General features: G+C 42.0%; 1 protein-coding gene across 4 annotated transcripts in view; it reads left to right on the top strand.

Moving 5' to 3' along the window:
• Nucleotides 1-19984, top strand: part of Ctcf (CCCTC-binding factor) — a 56185-nt gene that overhangs the window by 30679 nt on the left and 5522 nt on the right. For 3 of the 4 annotated variants that reach the window (XM_042700640.1, XM_042700639.1, XM_042700642.1), the window contains exons 3-10: nucleotides 2895-3684; nucleotides 3945-4115; nucleotides 9059-9192; nucleotides 10958-11078; nucleotides 11780-11929; nucleotides 13678-13838; nucleotides 14343-14525; nucleotides 15311-15446. In XM_042700640.1, the coding sequence (XP_042556574.1) occupies nucleotides 2904-3684; nucleotides 3945-4115; nucleotides 9059-9192; nucleotides 10958-11078; nucleotides 11780-11929; nucleotides 13678-13838; nucleotides 14343-14525; nucleotides 15311-15446 (1837 nt within the window). In that variant the 5' untranslated portion in view covers nucleotides 2895-2903. Of the gene's footprint in view, nucleotides 1-1589; nucleotides 1762-2894; nucleotides 3685-3944; nucleotides 4116-9058; nucleotides 9193-10957; nucleotides 11079-11779; nucleotides 11930-13677; nucleotides 13839-14342; nucleotides 14526-15310; nucleotides 15447-19984 lie in introns of those variants that run through there. The other variant, XM_042700641.1, reaches the window with a different exon arrangement.

Here is a 19984-nt window from a genome sequence, read left to right as displayed (position 1 = left end):
CCATAAAATAAATTTATTTATTTATTTTTGTTGGTCATGAGGCTTGAACTCTGGGCCTGGGTGCTTTCCCTGCACTCTTCAGCTCAAGGCGAGCCCTCTACCACTTGAACCACAGCAGTACTTCAGGTTTTCAAGTGGTTCATTGGAGATAGGAGTCTCATGGACTTTTTTTTTTTTTGCCTGGGCTGGCTTTGAACTGTGATCCTCAGATCTCAGCCTCCTGAGTAGCTAGGATTACAGGCATGACCCACTGGTGCCCGGCTAAAATCAATTAAAAAAAAAAAAGAAAGAAAAGGAAAGCATTCTGGGGGCCTGGTGGCTCAAACCTATCATCCTAGCTACTCAGGAAGCTGAAATCTGAGGATTGCAATTTGAAGCTAGCCTGGACAGGAAAGTTTGACTCTTATCTCTAACAAACTACTCAGAAACATCCTGAAGTGGATCCTGTGGCTCAAGTGGTAGAGCACTAGTCTTGAACAAAAAGAAGCTCACAGACAGCACTCAGGCCTTTAGTTCAAGCCTGGCAAAAAAACCCAAAAAACAGGGAAACAGTCTCAAGACCATAAAAACAAACAAAAATCCAGTAGGGCTTTCTACTTATACTTTAAAGGTAATACATATAAGAGGGTACATTGTTTTTTGTTTTGCTTTTTGTGTTCAGGTTCTAGGGCTTGAACTAAGAACCGGGGTGATATCACCTTAATTTCTTCACTCAAGGCTGGCACTCTACCACTTGAGCCACAGCTCAACTTCTGGGTTTTTTGTTTTGTTTTTTTTTAAGTTTTTAAGGAGGTAAGCGTTTCACAGACTTTCTGCCCCTGGCTGACATCAAACCTAAATCTTCAGATCTCAGCCTCCTGAGTAACTAGTACTATGTGCATGGGCCACTGCATCTGGCTTTGTTTTGTGTTTCTAGAAATTTAACCCAGAAGATTCACAATTGTTAGGTAATTGCTCTAACATTGAACCACATTCCCAGACCTGAGATTTATTCTTTTAATTAACCAATGTGTGTGCGCGTGCGTGTGCGTGCACACAATGGTACTGAGGCTTGAACTCAAGGCCTCAAGTTCTTGGCTTTTTTGCTCAAAGCTGGTTCTCAACCACTTGAGCTACACCTTCACTTGCAGCTTTTGGATAGTTAATTGGAGATAAGAGTCATGGACTTTATGTCCAATTATCTTTGAACTTTAATTCTCAGATCTCAGTCTCCTGACAAGTTTAGATTACAGGTGTGACCTACCAGTACTGGCTTATTTAACTTTTAATTGTATACAGCATAATTTGAAATATGTTGTATATGTTGTAGAATGACTAGGTCAAACTTAATTTACATAATTTGAGGTGAGAACATGTAAAATCTCTCAATGTTTTTTCAAGTATGCAGTACGTTCTTACTAGGTTTAGTCTCCATGTTGTTTTGTTTTTGTTTTTTAGTGATAACTGGAGTTTGATCTCAGGGCTTCCAGCTTGCTTGGCAGGTGCTCTACTGCTTGAGCCATGCCTGTTCTTTTTTGGGAAGGTGGGTTGGTTTGGGTTTGGGTTTCAGGTCTGGCTATTTTTTAAATAGGATATTGCTTTTTGCCCAGGTGGACCTGGACTGCCATTCTCCTATTTATGCTTTCTGCTGCAGCAGGCATGACAGGCATGCACCACCATGCCTAGCCTTTTCTGCTGAGATGGAGTCATGAACTTTTTGTCTGGGCTGGCCTTGAACTTCGATGGTCCCAATCTTAGCCTCTCTCCTAGCTGGTATGACAGGTAGGCATCACCATACTCAGCTATTGGTTGAGACGAGGTCTTGTATACGTTTCATTGGGGCTGCCCTCCAATCATGACCCACCCAGTTTCCACATCCTCACTTGTTAGAAAACAGATGAAACCAACTGGAAAAAAACCATTGCTATAACTGAAAATTGTTATCCTTTCATCTCCCTGGATGTATAAGATTTAAACTAATTAATAATTCTTTTATATAATTTAATCAAATATTTAGAGTTGAACTTCCTATTTGTCTAATAGCCTTTTGTTGTTGTTGATTTGAAACTGAATCTTACTATGTATCCCAGACTGTCCTGTGCTGCACCCCCTTCTTGCCTCAGCCTTCCAATTTCTTAGATTATATTTGGTAATCCACTGTATTACACACACCTATCTCTGACAATTCTTTGTGGTGGAAGACTAACCTGAGCATTGTAGGATATTTCATATTAACCTCTATTTCATATTACCTCTGTCCACCTGATGTCAGTAGTGACATTCTGGCCAGTAATAACCAAAAGTGTCTCCAGACCCTGCCAAAAGCCCCTGAAAGTCATCCCACATTGAGCTCTTTCAGTCTGTAGGTTTTCACTTCAGTCTTTCTTTCCCTTATTTTTCCCCATTGATTTGCAAAAGAAACTCAATCCTGCTATATTTCCCTTAGACCAGATTTGTCTATTATTTCTGCAATGTGCTTTAACATCCTCTATCATCAGTTTGCTATTAATTGGAAATTGGATCTGGCGACTAATCAGTTACAGGTTTTTTGTATTGTTTTGGTGATATTGGGGCTTGAACTCAGGGTTAGTGTTCAGTAGGCTTGTGCTCTACCACTTAGATCATACCTCCAGCCCTACTTTTTCTGGTTACTTTGTAGATGGAATCTCAGACCTTCTTGCCCAGGCTGGCTTTAAACAGTGATCCTCTTGATCTCAGCCTCTTGAGTGTGAGCCACTGGTGTGCCCAGCAGTTACAGACTTTCTTTATCGTTCATCAGGAGGCACATGATGTTCTTTTGAACAATTATTGATTCTTAATTCATTCATCAGGGATCTTTTTTTGTTTTAAAATGTAAGTTTACATTTAGTCAAGCTTTATCTTAAATAACAATCTTATGTTCTTCCTTAATAAAGGAAGGGGAAATGGAAGGTGAGGCAGTCGAAGCCATTGTGGAAGAGTCTGAAACTTTCATTAAAGGAAAGGAGAGAAAGACTTACCAGCGACGCCGGGAAGGTGGCCAGGAAGAAGATGCTTGCCACCTACCCCAGAACCAGACAGATGGGGGTGAGGTGGTACAGGATGTCAACAGCAGTGTACAGATGGTAATGATGGAACAGCTGGATCCTACCCTTCTTCAAATGAAGACTGAAGTAATGGAGGGTACGGTGGCTCCCGAAGCGGAGGCTGCAGTGGACGATACACAAATCATAACCTTGCAAGTTGTAAATATGGAGGAACAGCCCATTAATATAGGAGAGCTTCAGCTTGTTCAAGTACCTGTTCCTGTGACTGTACCTGTTGCTACCACTTCGGTAGAAGAACTTCAGGGGGCTTATGAAAATGAAGTGTCTAAAGAGGGCCTTGCAGAAAGTGAACCCATGATATGTCACACATTACCTTTGCCTGAAGGGTTTCAGGTGGTGAAAGTGGGGGCCAATGGAGAGGTGGAGACACTAGAGCAAGGTGAACTTCCACCTCAGGAAGATCCAAGCTGGCAGAAAGACCCAGACTATCAGCCACCAGCCAAAAAAACAAAGAAAACCAAAAAGAGCAAACTGCGTTACACAGAGGAGGGCAAAGATGTGGATGTGTCTGTCTATGATTTTGAAGAAGAGCAGCAGGAAGGCCTGCTGTCAGAAGTTAATGCAGAGAAAGTGGTTGGTAATATGAAGCCTCCCAAACCAACAAAAATTAAAAAAAAAGGTAAAGTAGTAGTCTTAAAAGTATTTTGAACTAATGATACAGCTGTTCACATACAAGTTACTTTGTTATATTAACTTTATTTTTCAAGTTATTAAGTTCTAAAGAGAAGTAAATCTGTTAGTGCAATGACATAATTTCAACTTACATGAGTTACATTGGCTTTAGTTACAAAAACCAATGAAATATATTTGTAGAAATTAAAGTTTGTGCCAACCTAAGTACATTGAAACCCTATAGCAAGTGTTTTCTTTTGCATATAGGTGTAAAGAAGACATTCCAGTGTGAGCTGTGCAGTTATACATGTCCACGGCGTTCAAATTTGGATCGTCACATGAAAAGCCACACTGATGAAAGACCACATAAATGCCATCTCTGTGGCAGGGCATTTAGAACAGTCACCCTCCTGAGGAATCACCTTAACACACACACAGGTGCTGTATGACAATGTGAAGACTGTAATATAAAGTTGGGTTTCAATTATCCACGTTGATTACAGGGAGAAAGCTAAAGGAATATTTCTGGAGGGTTTTTGTGCCTTTTTTGTAATCTTAATTTGATTTTTTTTTTTTTTTTTCCGGTCGTGGGGCTTGAACTCTGGACATAAGCGGTCCCTCAGCTCAAGGCTAGCGCTCTACCACTTGAGCCACAGCTTGCCACTTCCGGCTTTTTCTGCTTATGTGGTGCTGAGGAATCCAACTCAGGGCCTCATACATGCAAGGCAAGCATTTTATCATTGAGCCACCTTCCCAGCCCCAATCTTTTCTTTTTTTTGGTTGGTCATGGGGCTTGAGCGCTGCCCCTGTGCTCTTCTGCTCAAGGCAAGTGCTCTACCTCTTGAGCTATAGCGCCACTTCCAGTTTTCAAGTGGTTTGTTGGAAAGAAGAGTCTCACGGACTTTGCTGCACGGGCTGGCTTTGAACCTCGATCCTCAGATCTCAGCCTCCTGAGTAGCTAGGATTGTAGGCATGAGCCACTGGCGCCGGGCTTCCAATTTTTTTTAAAAAAATAAGCATATGGACTTAGTTATAGGTGAATGTCAAGAAAACTTAGTGGAAGCCAAATAACTTGTGGCTCATGGCTATAATCCTAATTACTCAAGAGGCTGAGTCTTGAGTCTCTGAGTTCTAAGGTTGATGAAGCTGTAGCTGTACTACATGCACACCAAGCTAAGAGGCTGCCCAGAAAGCAGTTAACAGTGCCACTGGTGTTCCAACTGTTAAAAAATTGATCAGAGACCATGAAAAGAAACTCATGCTTCACCAAAGAAAAATATCTAAACATCGAAAAACCTAAATATAATGGAAATAAAATTGTAAAATATAAAATAATTTAAAAAAGGAAAGAAAACTGAACCTTATGTACCGAGCAGATGCCAGATCTAGCAAACAGTGCTAGTCCTAGATTACTTGATTTAAAATCAACAAAAAAACTACAAAAAATAGTAGAATATAAAACAATGTTAGACCTGGGAAAAAGAATTTTCAGCAAACAAAAATTTAAAGCATTCCTTTCTTTAATTTTCTAATTCTTTACTGTGTAATAGCTCAGGATGTCAGTTCTAAGTAACAGAATTAATAACTGTGCAAGGAAATATAATTTGGATTATAAAATTCTTGCTTTAATAAAATTCCTTAAACAATGGGGGTGTGGGGGGAAGAGGCTGAGAGTTAGAGGACTGGGGTTTAAAACCAGCCCAGGCAGAAAAGTCTGAGACTTTAACCAGCAAAAGCATTCAAGTGGTAGAATGCCAATTGTAAACAAGAAAGCCAAGCAAGAGTATGAGGCCTGGAGTTCAATCCACAGTTTTGGCACCAAAAGAAAATGCTTAGTGGAAAATAATCCAAATGATTTAAAGGAGATGAACCAGAAAAAAAGGCTATCTGGTTGTTATTTGGAATAATTCCTAGAAATCTGACCGTTGTGTTACTGAGGTTTATACAGTAATTACAGATAAGTCCAAAAAGTTCCACATAACAATTGTCAGGCACTATGAGGATGAACAGAAATTGAATTAAAACCTTGAGTAATAAATAATTGGAGAATGTAAGGTTTAAAAATATTTTTTAGGCAATTTGAATGTTCAAGGGGTAGGGGTATAATTCAAATGGTAGGGTACTTTCCTAGGTTCAATCCCCACACCCTATCTCAAAAACAAAAGAACAACAGTGGCAGAACGTTTAATGTCGCATATGTGAGGCACTGGGCTCAATTGCTAACACCATAAACCAAGCAAGTGTAAAACCATTCATTTGTCCAGGTGTCATATATACTTTAATAAGTTGTTCAGATATTCTAATATTAGCTTGGTGAACTGGTTTGAAACGTTGAAAATATATTGGACATATGACTAAAAGCTGGCCCTATGATAGGATATGTCAACATGAGTGTGCCTTAATGTAGACAGTCTCCTGTTCTAGACTTTAGCTTTGCAAATGAGAAGTTGGTTCTTTCTGGTCCCAGAGCTGATTAGGTAGAAGTTCATCCATCTAGTAACTAAGCCTGCAAGAGATTGACACAGGGCTAGAGGTGTGGCTCAAATAGTACAGCAGCCTGGCAAGTGCAAGATCCTGAATTTAAATTCTAGTATGACCTAAAGGAAGGAATCACATATATACACAGAGTGCCAGTTTATAGTGGGGAACAATTTTTTTTTTTCTTTTTTTCTTTTTGTCAGTCATGGGGCTTGAACTCTGGGCTTGAGTGCTATCCCCGAGTTCTTCAGCTCAAGGCTAATTCTCTACCACTTTGACCCACAGGGCCACTTCCGGTTTTCTGATGGTTAATTGGAGATGAGTCTCACCAACTCAAATCTCAGCCTCCTGAGTAGCTAGGATTACAGGAGTGAGCCAGGCTTATCTTTTCATTTTCTAAATGCAGTTGTGTAAGAGAAGCTCTTGCCTATGTCAAGATGTAATAAATGAGAGATGACTGAATGAGCATGGATCTTGGGCAGAGAGACAGTGGTTATATAGTGCAGCCTGGTGGAAAACCTCCACAGCAGTGTCTACTTCATTAATGTCATGACATGCTTACTTCTACCAGAGGCAAACCTCTTCCCCCTGGGAAGTACTAGAGTAAATAATACCAAAAATTATTTTTCAGCTTACCTGTCCTAACAAATGAATACAACTAATTGTTTTACTTATCCTTACCTCCATAATGTACACTTACCACAGAAGAACTACCCTTCACACCCTCCTACACCTTTAGTAGTACTGAAGAAGGAAGGTGAATGAACAAATGAATATTCCTTCCTTAGAATTTCTTACTGTCTTTTTTTTTTTTTTTGGTCGGTCGTGGGGCTTGAACCCTGGGCTTGGGCACTGTCCTTGCACTCTTCAGCTCAAGGCAAGCGCTTTACCGCTTGAGCCACAGTGCCACTTCCCATTTTCTAGTGTTTTTTATTGGAGATGAGTCTCACGGACTTTTCCTGCCTAGACTGGCTTTGAACCGTGATCCTCAGATCTCAGCCTCCTGAGTAGCTAGGATTTACAGGCATGAGCCACCGGTGCCCAGCCTTACTGTCATTTTCTATTTATACTTAACTCTCTAGAATTCTTCCCATCCTCTTAGGAAATATTTCTGCACATGACTGGACCTATTCATTTACATTGTTACACTTGTACTTCCTTTTTTTTTTTTCCTTTTTCTTTTTCTTTTTGTCCTAGTCCTGCAGCTTGGACTAAGAGCCTGGGCACTATCCCTAAGCTTTTGTGCTCAAGGCTAATGCTCTACCACTTGAGCTATATCCCCACTTTCAGCTTTATGGTGGTTAATTGGAGATAAAAGAGTCTCACAGGTTTTCCTTATCCAGGCTGGCTCTGAACTATGAAATCCTCAGATCTCAGCCTCCTGAATAGATAGGATTGTGGGCATAAAGCCACAAGCACCTGGATTTACTTCCATTCTGTTTTTGATTTTTAGTTTTGTGTGTTTTTTTTTGTTTGGTTTGGTTTTGGTTTTTTGCCTATTGAGCTTGAACTCAGGGTCTGAGCACTGTCCCTGACCTCTGCTCAAGGCTAGCACTTTACCACTTTGAGCCACAGCTCCACCTCCAGTTTTCTGGTGGTTACTTGTAGACAAGAGTTGTATTACAGATTTTCCTCCCTGGTCTGGCTTCAAACTGCGATATATGTATGTGGTAGTAATAGTACTGAGGTTTGAATTCAGGCCTTTTGAATCCTAGGCAGGGCCTCTACCACTTGAGACACATCATCAGCCTGAATTTTTGGGTTTTGGGTTTTTTTTGGGAGAGTAATGGGCATTGAACTCTGGGGCTAGGCATTGTCCCTCAGCTCTTCAGCTCAAGGCTAGCACTCTACCACTTGAGCCACAGCACCACTTCCGGTTTTCTGATGGTTTATTGGAGATAGGAGTCTCATGGACTTTCCTGACCATGTTGGCTTTGAACCTCGATTCTCAGATCTCAGCCTCCTGAGTAGTGAGGATTACAGGTGTGAGCCACCAGCGCCTGGCTCCCCCCTCCCCCCCCCCATCCCCCATCTCCCACCCTTCGTCCCCCGCCCCCACCCGGTTGTGGGGCGTGAACTCTGGTCCTAGGAACTGTCCCTCAGCTCTTCAGCTCAAGGCTAGCACTGTACCACTTGAGCCACAGCACCACTTCCGGCTTTTTCTGCTTATGTGGTGCTGAGGAATTGAATCCAGGGCTTCATGCATGCAAGACAAGCACTCTACCACTGAGCTACCTTCCCAAACCTCAGCCTGAGGTTTGTTTTTTTTTTGGGGGGGGGGGAGGTCCGGTCGTTTTTTTTGTTTGTTTTTGGTTTTTTTGGGTCTGGTCGTGGGGCTTAAGCCACAACGCCACTTCCAGCTTTTTTCTTTTTTCTTATGTGGTGCTGAGGAATCGAACTCAGGGCCTCTGGCATGCAAGGCAAGCGCTCAGGCACTGTCCCTCAGCTCTTCAGCTCAAGGCTAGCGCTCTACCACTTGAGCCACAGCGCCACTTCTGGCTTTTTTTCTTTTTGCTTATGTGGTGCTGAGGAATCGAACCCAGGGCCTCAGGCATGCAAGGTAAGCGCTCTACCACTGAGCCACCTTCCCAGCCCCTCAGCCTGAGTTTTTATCAACTTTTAATCCATAGTGATCGGATACAAAATAGGGGCAAAAAGGGGTTTTGTATTCAAAGGTAGCAGATTCAAATTAGATAGTAAGCAAAAAAGTTTGGTGTGTTCTTACATCCTGTGTTGTAAATTTAGCTAGGCCTTCCCATATCTTGTAGAACTAGTCTTGGTTTAAGGCAGAGTTGATAGGATGACTGAATTCTTATCTTAGGCAACAGTTGTGTGCTATACTTTGAATTCTGTATTATTAACTATGCCTTTGATCTTGTTCTGTTGTCCTTTTCTCTATCTAGGTACTCGTCCTCACAAGTGCCCAGACTGTGACATGGCCTTTGTGACCAGTGGAGAATTAGTGCGGCATCGTCGTTACAAACATACCCATGAGAAGCCATTTAAGTGTTCCATGTGTGATTATGCCAGTGTAGAAGTGAGTGTCAAGTTCCTTGTTGGTATCTTTCATGGTAGACCTGTAATCTGGCACTACTAAAGAAAATCAATTCAACATGTCAATATATGAATTGATTAATATCAATATCTTGATGATTAATATCACTTTTTTTTTATAGAGCAAACATGTTTATTTACTCTTCTCAAAAAAATTGAAGGTGATTAAGAATAGCTTACATAAAAGTTCTCAAAGTCCTCTATGTTGAATTGAAACTCCTTTGTACAACTACTAGAAGATAATAAACATTTTAAAAGATTTTTAAAAAAAAAGAAAGAAAATCAGATCTGAGGGTCATGGTTCAAAGCCAGCCTTATTAGGAAAATCTGTGAGACTTTTATTTTTAAAACTCAGCAAAAAGCCAAAAGTAAAAGTGTAGCTCAAGTGGTAGAGCACCAACTTTGAGTAGAAAAGCCAATGGAGGGCAAGAGCCCCTGAGTTAATGCCCCAGGACTACTGCAGATTTTTGTCTGGAAGAGTAAATGTAAATGGTTAGCTAAGAAAAATTTGGAAGCTATAGAGGTGCTTGCCTAACATATGCAAGGCCCAGTGTTCACTTCCCAACATTGCAAGAGAGAAAGAGAACAGCTCAGTAATGCTGTTGGGATAGTTACTAACTTAACAAGTGTGAAATTTTAGTGTGTAAAACGTAAATGCTGAAATTTTTTTGTTTTTCATAAAATCAGAGCAACTTAAATTTCAAGCTAGATACTGGTGATTCACACCAGCACTCAGGAGACTGAGATCTGAGGATCACGGTTCAAAGCCAACGTGGGCAGAAAAGTCCATGAAAGAGGCAGAGGCTCACACCTGTAATCCTAGCTGCTCAGGAGGCTGAGATCTAAGGATCACAGTTTGAAGCCAGCCTGGACAGAAAAGTGTCCATGATACTCTTTATTTCCAATAAACTCAAAAACGCCAGAAGTGGCACTGTGGCTCAAGTGGTAGAGTGACAGCCTTGAGAACAAAGAGGCTCAGGGACAGTGCCCAAGCACTAGGATCAGCAAAAAAGAAAAGTCCATGAGACTTTTATCCTCAGGTACCATCAGAAAACCAGAAGTGGCTCTGTGGCTCAAAGTAGTAGAGCACTAGCCTTGAGCTTAGGGACAGCACCCAGGCCAAGTTCAAGTCCCCAGACCCCCTTCCCTCCCACACTCCCCCCCCCCCCCCCAAAAAAAAAATCAAGTTACTGAGTACTCCAAGTTTGAAAGTCACTTTGGAACAGGTGCTATCCATGCCTAGATCCTAGCCTGCTAAAAAATGCTAATGATAAAAAAGAGAGTGGGACAATTAAAAAACATGCACTTGGTGTTGGAGAAAATAAGTAGGCATGAATGATTTACATATGATTATGGAAAGTTTCAAACAAACTTTAAAACAGCTACATCTTTTAACTACTAGAGATGTAGCTCAGTGGTAGAGTGTTTACCAAGCATGCATGAGGCCCTGAGTTTGATCACCAGCACCACACACAAACACACACACACAAAAGTAAAATAGTAAAGAGAAAAGCACATACCTTATCACACACTTAAAGCAATTACCAATAGTAATTAATCCTTTTTTGTGTGCTCATGGTACTGGGGTTTAAACTGAGGGCTTACCCTTCCTAGTCATTATCTTTTAGACTTTTCCTACCTGAAGTGCCCTAAAACTAATCAAGTAAGCATTTGTATCTAATCTATAGTGCTCATGCTAGCAGTCTGTTAACAGAAGCATAAGAGGTTTGATTGCTTTCATATTACAGGTCAGCAAATTAAAACGTCACATTCGCTCTCATACTGGAGAGCGCCCGTTCCAGTGCAGTTTGTGCAGTTATGCCAGCAGGGACACATACAAGCTGAAAAGACATATGAGAACACATTCAGGTAGGATTTCTCCCCTCCTGGTATTAGTGAGCTCTTTTCAATGATCCTATAATAGCCTGTGAGTCACCACATACAGTCATTGCGTACCTGAATGGAAGACTTAACAAAGGCTCTGGCTTAGCCTCTGAATGCATAATTTTAAATCTAGAGTTTTTAACTCTAGTCTTTTTTGTTAAAGTGTAGTCACATGCACTGCACCTAGCCATTGTGCTTCCCTGGTGAGTGGGACAACAGGTACACTCCACTGTGCCCAGTCCTTGGTTGAGATGCTGTATATGGTGGCACATGATTGTAATTCCACATATGGAATGCTGAGGCAAGAGACTCAGGAGTCTGAGGCCAGCCTAAGACTACAGTATCGACTTTGAGAGCAGTCTGGTCTACATTGCATGAAAGAAAAAGGAAAAAAATACTTAAAGACAAGAAAAAGTTGGAAGTCCTTCATTAGTCTCTCCCAAAGATTGGCCTTGCCATGGAAATTATCTTTTTACATGGAAGATTATGTAGAAAAGCTAGACAGCAGAAGTTTAGGGTTTGTCATCTCTGAAGATAGGCTTGAGCTTGACATACAGAATAAGTCTCAGACTTACTAAGTAGAACCTTAGAGTTTCTATGGCCCAGTATATCTGTCTGCCACATTAGTTACTCCCAACTGAATCATAATATTCATTTAATTTGTTTATTCTGTATTTCCTTTTAAGGGGAAAAACCTTATGAATGTTATATTTGTCATGCTCGGTTTACCCAAAGTGGTACCATGAAGATGCACATTTTACAGAAGCACACAGAAAATGTGGCCAAATTTCATTGTCCCCACTGTGACACTGTCATAGCCCGAAAAAGTGACTTGGGTAAGTAGATTTACTAAAGGCAAATGAAAAACAAAGTATAATGAAGGTGGAAAGAGCCATTGATTCTGCCCAGTCCTTGGTTGAGATGGCCTTTTGGAAATAATAGATACATATTTTTTGTTGGTCGTGAAGCTTGAACTCAAAGCCTGGGTGCTATCCCTGACCTTTTTTGCTCAAGGCTGGCACTCTACCACTTTGAGCCACAGCGCTGCTTCCAGCTTTTTGGTGGTTAGTTGGAGATGAATCTCATAGACTTTCCTGTTTGGGCTGGCATTGAATTGTGATTCTCAGATCTCAGCCTCCTGAGTAGCTAGGATTACAATTGTGAGCCACTGGTGCCTGACTTATTTTTGAGAATCTTTTTGCCTAAACTGATCTCCCATTCTCCACCTCCCAAGTAGCTAGCATTGTATCCTTGAGCCATTATACCTGACTTAGATTTTTGTTTTTAAAGCCTAATCCATAGACTTCCTTTTTCCTTTTAACATTTGCCTTTGTGATCTCATCAGCTCCATAATCTCATTCAAGCCCCCAAACAAAATTGATGTTCCTATTTCAGATTTTTTTTGTTGGAGGGAGGAGAGAGATTGGGTTTGTTTGTAGGGTTTGAACTCAAAGTCTGGGCTCTGCTCCTCCCTAAGCTTTTTCACTGAAGGCTAGCACTCTACCACTGTGAGCCACACTGCCATTTCCAGTTTTCTGGCAGTTAATTGGAGATAAGAGTCTCATAGACTTTCCTGCCTGGGCTGGCTTTGAACCATAATCCTCAGATCTCAACCTTCTGAGTATAGCTAGATTACAGGTGTGAGCCACCAGCACCTGGCTAGGTTTGTGTGTGTGTGTGTACGTGTGTGTACACATGCGTACATGTGCGCACGTATGCACGTGTGTGCATATATGCACCAATCCTGGAATTTGAACTCAGAGCCTAGGCTCTGTCCAGGATTAGCACTCTACCACTTGAGCCACAGCTTCAATTTTGGTGCTTAATTGGAGATAAAAGAGTCTTGTGGACTTTGTACCAGTCTGGCTTCCAACTGCAATCCTCAGATCCCAGCCTCCTGCGTAGCTAGGATCCACAGGCATGAGTCACTGGCTCTTGGCTTCTTCCTGTTTCAGATCTTTGAGTTAGATTTCCTTTATAGCCATTTATCCATTGCTATAATCATCTCTACTTCAATAACACTGCAATTGTAAATTCAACATGTGAAACTAAAGCTCTATAACTATTCCACACTTTCCCATCAAAATAGACACACACAGCTTAGTCTTCATCTTTTTCCACAATTCACACACTCACACACACACACACACACACACACACTAATTTCAGTAGATTTCCCTGACATGCATCTCTTCCATAGTCAGTAACTCTTCCTGGCTTCACTTCTTGGGTTTCTCATCAGGTCTTTACTTCTATTTGAGAACATACTGTACAGAGGGGTTACAATGACATGGGCAGGATAATGCGTACATTTCTTACCAAGTATTGCAGCCTCCTCCTTTGTTTACCCTTCAACTTCTTCTAAATCCTTTGCCAGCCTTCTTGTCCAGCCTGCCATCTTCTCCCACCTACCTAATTTAATTGCTTTCTCTCTCTTTTTGATGCTAAGTGCTAGACTGCTGAACTTACACAACCTCAGCCAGCCCACAGAATAATTTAAGTAGAATAAATGTAGGAGTAATTTGTTGCAATGCTTGTTTGTGTTTTCAAAAGTTCAGCTTGGCTTTTTATATTTTGCTCTCAGGTGTCCACTTGCGGAAGCAGCATTCCTATATTGAGCAAGGCAAGAAATGCCGTTACTGCGATGCTGTGTTTCATGAGCGTTACGCCCTCATTCAGCATCAGAAATCACACAAGAACGAGAAGCGCTTTAAGTGTGACCAGTGTGATTATGCTTGTAGACAGGTAGGAACTGTCATAGTTACAAGGCCATTAATGCCTGCCCTATCCATGTCGGGTATTCTCAGAGGGTTTTTATATACCTAGTACAGTGACTACTTCTAAGAAAAATACTTTCAAATTGGTTTATGAGGGCCTTCACCAAAATCAAAGGTTCCTTGTCAGTTGTATCTGGGTCTTCAGCTGGTGTTTAATTCAGTCAGATTTACCCAGTCCTAAGACTGACTATACTTCTTTCTCAAAACCGTGTTAGAGTTTTTGAGGGAAGAACATAATCTGGTTCTGTGACATGTTCAGACTTAAGAGAAACAGCCCACTAGAGGTGAACAGATTTCTTTGTGCTAGAATTTATGGAAGCAGTTTTGAATTCTTGTAAAAGATAACTTTATCATGTCAACAAGCAGTGTCAGGTTAGCCCCTGTTGTAAGGGAAAGGCCACATGCACAGCAGCTGGGATGGTGGCCCTGTAACCAGGCCCTGGGGCCTCTTTCCTGTTGTCTCTGTTTTCAGGAGAGGCACATGATCATGCACAAGCGCACCCATACTGGGGAAAAGCCTTACGCCTGCAGTCACTGCGACAAGACCTTCCGCCAGAAACAGCTCCTCGATATGCATTTCAAGCGCTACCATGACCCTAACTTCGTCCCTGCGGCCTTTGTCTGTTCTAAGTGTGGGAAAACATTTACTCGTCGGGTAAGAGTCAGTGGGGCGGGGGGGTCTGGTCATGGGGCCTGAACTCTGGGCCTGGGCACTGTCCCTCAGCTCTTCAGCTCAAGGCTAGCGCTCTACCACTTGAGCCACAGCACCACTTCTGGCTTTTTTCTTTTTGCTTATGTGGTGCTGAGGAATCGAACCCAGAGCCTCAGGCATGCAAGGCAAGCGCTTTACCACTGAGCCAACTTCCTAGACCCACTTCCCCATATTCTTTTTTTTTTTTCCCTTCCCCATATTCTTAATATCACATTCTTGGTCTTCCACTACAGAGAAAGGCTTTTTTTCCTCCTAGGTTACAAATGTAGTGAAACTTTATCATTTGGAAAGGGTCCATCATCCCCATCTGGAGGTGTTCAGTCCATGTGTGAACCTTCCACTTCTGGGAACAGCACTATCTTTGAGTAGTTTAATGTATGAAGGAATTGTCTTTGGATTAAAACCTGTACTTCATTCCACCTCTATCTAGTTTAAGTCTGTCTTAGGTCTTCCGTGTTGCTGTTTTAGCCAGCTCTGCTGGCTGCTTAGCCTCCCCTTAGAGGACCTAGCTTTATCTTCTGAGGGTTAATCTCTCTTCTTTCTCTGGATCTTCTCTTCTTTCTCTGGATTGAGACCTCTGAATGACAGGAGAAAGCTCAGGTAGATAACAGAACTTTCAGGCTTAAATATGGATTCCCAAGATTTTGATTTCATTAGAAAAGCTAGAAATTCCAATTTGATCTTAAGCTTTTTTAGTAGTGTAAAACAATAGTTATTCCTTTTGTCAGAATACCATGGCAAGACATGCTGATAATTGTGCTGGTCCAGATGGTGTAGAAGGAGAAAATGGAGGAGAAACAAAGAAGAGTAAACGTGGAAGAAAAAGAAAGATGCGTTCTAAAAAAGAAGATTCCTCTGATAGTGGTAAGTGGCTTTTTTCTTTTTCCAGTATTGAACTTATTGCTAGGCAGGTCCTCTACTGCTTATGGGTGGCTTATTTATTGATTTAGTTATGTGTGGCAGATTTTGGAACCCAATTCCAATGGATAAGTGTGTGAGATATAGTGGTGGCCAAATCACTCTTAACTTGTTTAATTCTAATCTTCCTAATGTGCATTTACAACAGCAGCTAATTTATTTCCTGGATTAATGTTATTGTATTTACTTTTTCAAATTAGCGATAGTCCAAGGCTAGCAGAGTTTCTTTCCCATGTTATTTTACATGTGGTCCAGATTTGAGCAGACTGTAATGGACATCAAGGTAGTTGCTTAAGTATCTTGACTGTGTTTGTCAGCCTAGCCTTGAGGTACTTGATGAAATCATTGAAGGCCAGCCACATGTTCTTCCTACCTTAATCTTTGCACCTATCATTTAACCACCTTTTTTGCTCTCTCATTAGTTCTCTGTGGTGTGATAATTGCTTTTCTAGTCAGATATGCCTGAAATTTTTGATCGAAAAGGTCATAGAAAGCTCTGTTTTGGGGAATGGTGGTGCCTAATTCAGCTAAGGACTTTTCGTTTTCTTTCTTGGTTTTCTCAGTACTAAGATTTGATCTTGGGCCCTTGAATTTGCTAGGCAGATCCTCTACCACTTGAGCCACTACCCCTAGCCCTCATTTAGTCTTTTGAATTGCTGGTTAGTAAAAATAATGTAATGAGAATCAGGCCCTGTGGTAGATGCTTATAAATCCTACCTACTCAGGAAGCTGAGAGTTAGAGGATTGCAGTTTGAAGCCAGTCCAGGCAGAAGTCAGTGAGACTCCTATCACTAGTTAACCAGCAAAAAGCTTATTTATAGTTGTGGATAAAACAGTATTGCATCAGCTGTGAACAAAGAAACCTGAATGAGAGCTCAAAACCCTGAGTTAAAGTCCCAGTACTGGCATGCACAAAAAATGATAATAGTGGGAGAGGATAGAATTTTTGGAAAGTAATCCAATTCGAGAACTTCCATCACTCTGTGATTTATTGTAAAACTTGCTCATTGAAAGCTCTAACTTAAAAAAATGTTTTTAAGACCTTCAATTTTGAGTACTTCTCTGGCAAAATATTATTGTCTGGTAAGCATAAGAATAAAGTAAATCAGCCAGGCGCTGATGGCTCACACCTGTAATCCTAGCTTCTTGGGAGGATGAGATCTGAGGATCACGGTTCAAAGCCAGCCCAAGGCAGAAAAGTCCATGAGACTCTTACCTCCAATAAGCCACTAAAAAACTGGAAGTAGCACTGTGGCTCAAGTGGTAGAGCACTAGCTTTGAGCTGAAGAGCTCAGGGACAGAGCCCAGGCCCAGAGTTCCAGCCCCACAACCAACAAAAAAATAAAAAATCAGAGGTTGGAGGTATAGACCAGCAATTGAGTACCTGCCCAATAAGCATCCCAGTACCAACCCTCTCCCCCCACCCAAAAAAGAAGAATGATGAAATTCAGGCATAGTAGCTTATACCTGCAAAAAGAATTTGTATGCGTGCATGCGTCTGTCATCTGTGTGTGTACATGTGCACACTAACCCTGGGGCTTCAAATCAGGTCCTTTTTTTCAAGGCTAATACTCTGCCACTTGAGTCCAAGCTCCATTTTTGGCTTTTTGAGTAATTGGAGATAATAAGTCCAACAGACTTTTTTTTTTTTTTTTTTTTTTGGGTCCGGTCGTGGGGCCTGAACTCTGGGCCTGGGCGCTGTCCCTCAGCTCTTCAGCTCAAGGCTAGCGCTCTACCACTTGAGCCCCAGCGCCACTTCCGGCTTTTTTCTTTTTGCTTATGTAGTGCCGAGGAATCGAACCCAGGGCCTCAGGCATGCAAGGCAAGCGCTCTACCACTGAGCCACCTTCCCAGCCCCTCCAACAGACTTTTTAAAGCCTGGGCCAGCTTCAAACTGCGATCTTCAAACCTCAGCCTCCTTAGTAGCTACGATTACAGTGAGTCACTGGCACCCAGCATTCCTAGACTTGAGGCTGAGTCAGATGGATCTTGAATGTTAAGCTACTGGCCATAACAAAAAGTAATTTTTTTTTTTGGTCAGTCGTGGGGCTTGAACTCGGCTGGGGCGCTGTCCCTCAGCTCTTCAGCTCAAGGCAAGCGCTCTACTGCTTGAGCCACAGTGCCATTCCCGGTTTTCTAGTAGTTTATTGGAGATAAGAGTTTCACAGACTTTCCTTGCCCGGGCTGGCTTTGAACCATGATCCTCAGATCTCAGCCTCCTGAATAACTAGGATTACAGGTGTGAGCCACCGGCATCCGGCTCAAAAAGTAAAATTTTTTTTTTAATTTTGAGCTAGGTGTTGGAGGTCAATGCCTACAATCCTAGCTACTCCAAAGGCTAAGATCTGAAGATCATGGTTCAAATCTAACCTGGGCATGAACGTTGTTTATGAGTCTCTTATCTCCAGCTGAGCACCAAACATATCAGAAGTGGAGCTGTGGTTCAAGTGGTAGAGCACTAGCTTTTAGTAAAAAGGCTCTGGGATAGTGCCCAGACCCTCAGTTCAAGCCCTAGACCTGGAACAAAACAAAACAACTTTTGATGGTGGTAGTGCACAGAGATTGCACTTGACCTTTCATTGAGCTATATCCCAGCCCTTTTGCTGCCCTTTTAAGTTAGAAAATCTACAAAAGCACACTAGCCTTTACTACAGGTCTTTGTGGGATCTCTTGATTTGGCTAAGAAATTATTGCAGTGAACTGTTGGGAGATACCAAGTAATGTCAGTCAGACCCCAGATATTACCAGTGCTTGCAGTGACCTTGATCTTTGGGATTCCCTGTACTTTTTTTTGCAGAAACTCCTGCTACTGTGCTCCAAGCCCTTTCTTCCCCTAGTACTGCCTTGTTTCTAGCTATGGTTCATCTTCAGCATGGTCAGCTTCACTTCCTAATTGCACATTTCCAGAAGTCTCTTTAGGTTAAAGAGATTATTGATGGTTCCTAATCAATTTCTACACTTCTTCCTTTTGTCTTTTTGCACTACTGGTTTGTTTGTACCCTTGTACCTAGTGTTTTTTTATGCCCCCAGAACGAGGAAATCAGTATGGACTCCATGCATCCCGCTGCTGACAAAGGCCCCAAATCTTACTTGTCCCATCCAGGAAGTTCTGCCTATTGGCCATCAGCAAATTGTACTGCTATTTTCAAGGCTTTTCTTCTAAAATATCACTAAGCCAGTAATCTTTTGACCCTGTCAACCTTCTTTTTGTGCCCCCTCCCTAGTTCTAACTGAATTTGTTAAGTCTTCTAGGCATTGGGCCAACTTAGGCAATAGAGAGCTTAAATAAATTCAGTTCAGAAGCACCTTGTTTTTTACACACTACCACCTACCAGTGAGTTCCCTGTGTCTAAGGATTTCAGTCATTTGATAACAGAGGCATTTTGTCCTGAAAATAAGGTATTTTCTCACAGATTTTGTAAGTTTAAACATTTTGTTCCAGAGAAAATGTTTGTTTTAAGATAGCTTGTGCAGCCGGGCGCTGGTGGTTCACGCCTGTAATCCTAGCTACTCAGGAGGCTGAGATCTGAGGATCGCGGTTCACAGCCAGCCCAGGTAGCAAAGACCATGAGACTCCTATCTCCAATAAACCACTAGAAAACTGGAAGTGGCGCTGTAGCTCAAGTGGTAGAGCGCTCGCCTTGAGCTGAAGAGCTGAGGGACAGCACCCAGGCCCAGAGTTCAAGCCCCACGATGGACCAAAAAAATTTAAAAAAAAAAAAAAAAAAAAGATAGCTTGTGCAGCCAGGCTCCAGTGGCTCATGGCTGTAATCCTAGCTACTCAGGAGGCTGAGATCTGAGGATCAGGGTTCAAAGCCAACCCAGGCAGGAAAGTCCGTGAGACTCTTACCTCCAATAAACCACCAGAAAACCGGACGTGGTGCTGTAGCTCAAGTGGTAGAGCGCTAGCCTTGAGCTGAAGAGCTGAGGAACAGCGCTCAGGCCCAGATTCAAGCCCCACAACCGACAAAAAAATAAAAGATAAAAAAAATAAAGCTGAAAGTGAATCTGTGGCTCAAGAGCTAGAACACTAACCTTAAGCAAAAAGAAGCTCAGGGACAGTACCCAGGACTGGCACATACACATACAAAAAGTGCTTGTGTAAAGTGTAATTTCCTGAGCATGATTCTCAAGTCACTATTAATTGGGTTGGGATTGCTGTGTAGATTATTCAAAGAAAGGGAGAGAGGGTCTTAGTTCATGTAGCAACTCCCCCCACTCTGTCCCCCCCTTCCCCCCCCCACACACACACAGGCTGTGAACCCAAAACAGATCTGGGACTCAAACCTGTATTATCTGGCTGTTTGTCAGTATTCTCTTTAGCAGTTCTCTCCCTTTGTTCAGATATTAGAATCAGTGGGTCTATAAATTAACCCATTGAAACTGATAATTAAGTTTTGAGACCTTCGATGTAAAAAATCATGGCTGGCAATGTGGCTTAGTGGTAGAGTGCTTGCCTAGCATGCATGAAGCCCTCGGTTCAA

This window comes from Dipodomys spectabilis, unplaced genomic scaffold (genome assembly GCF_019054845.1).
Source record: "Dipodomys spectabilis isolate Male_0828 unplaced genomic scaffold, ASM1905484v1 ptg000273l, whole genome shotgun sequence".
Taxonomy (NCBI): Eukaryota; Metazoa; Chordata; class Mammalia; order Rodentia; family Heteromyidae; genus Dipodomys; species Dipodomys spectabilis.
This window is presented reverse-complemented; position numbering and strand designations above follow the sequence as displayed.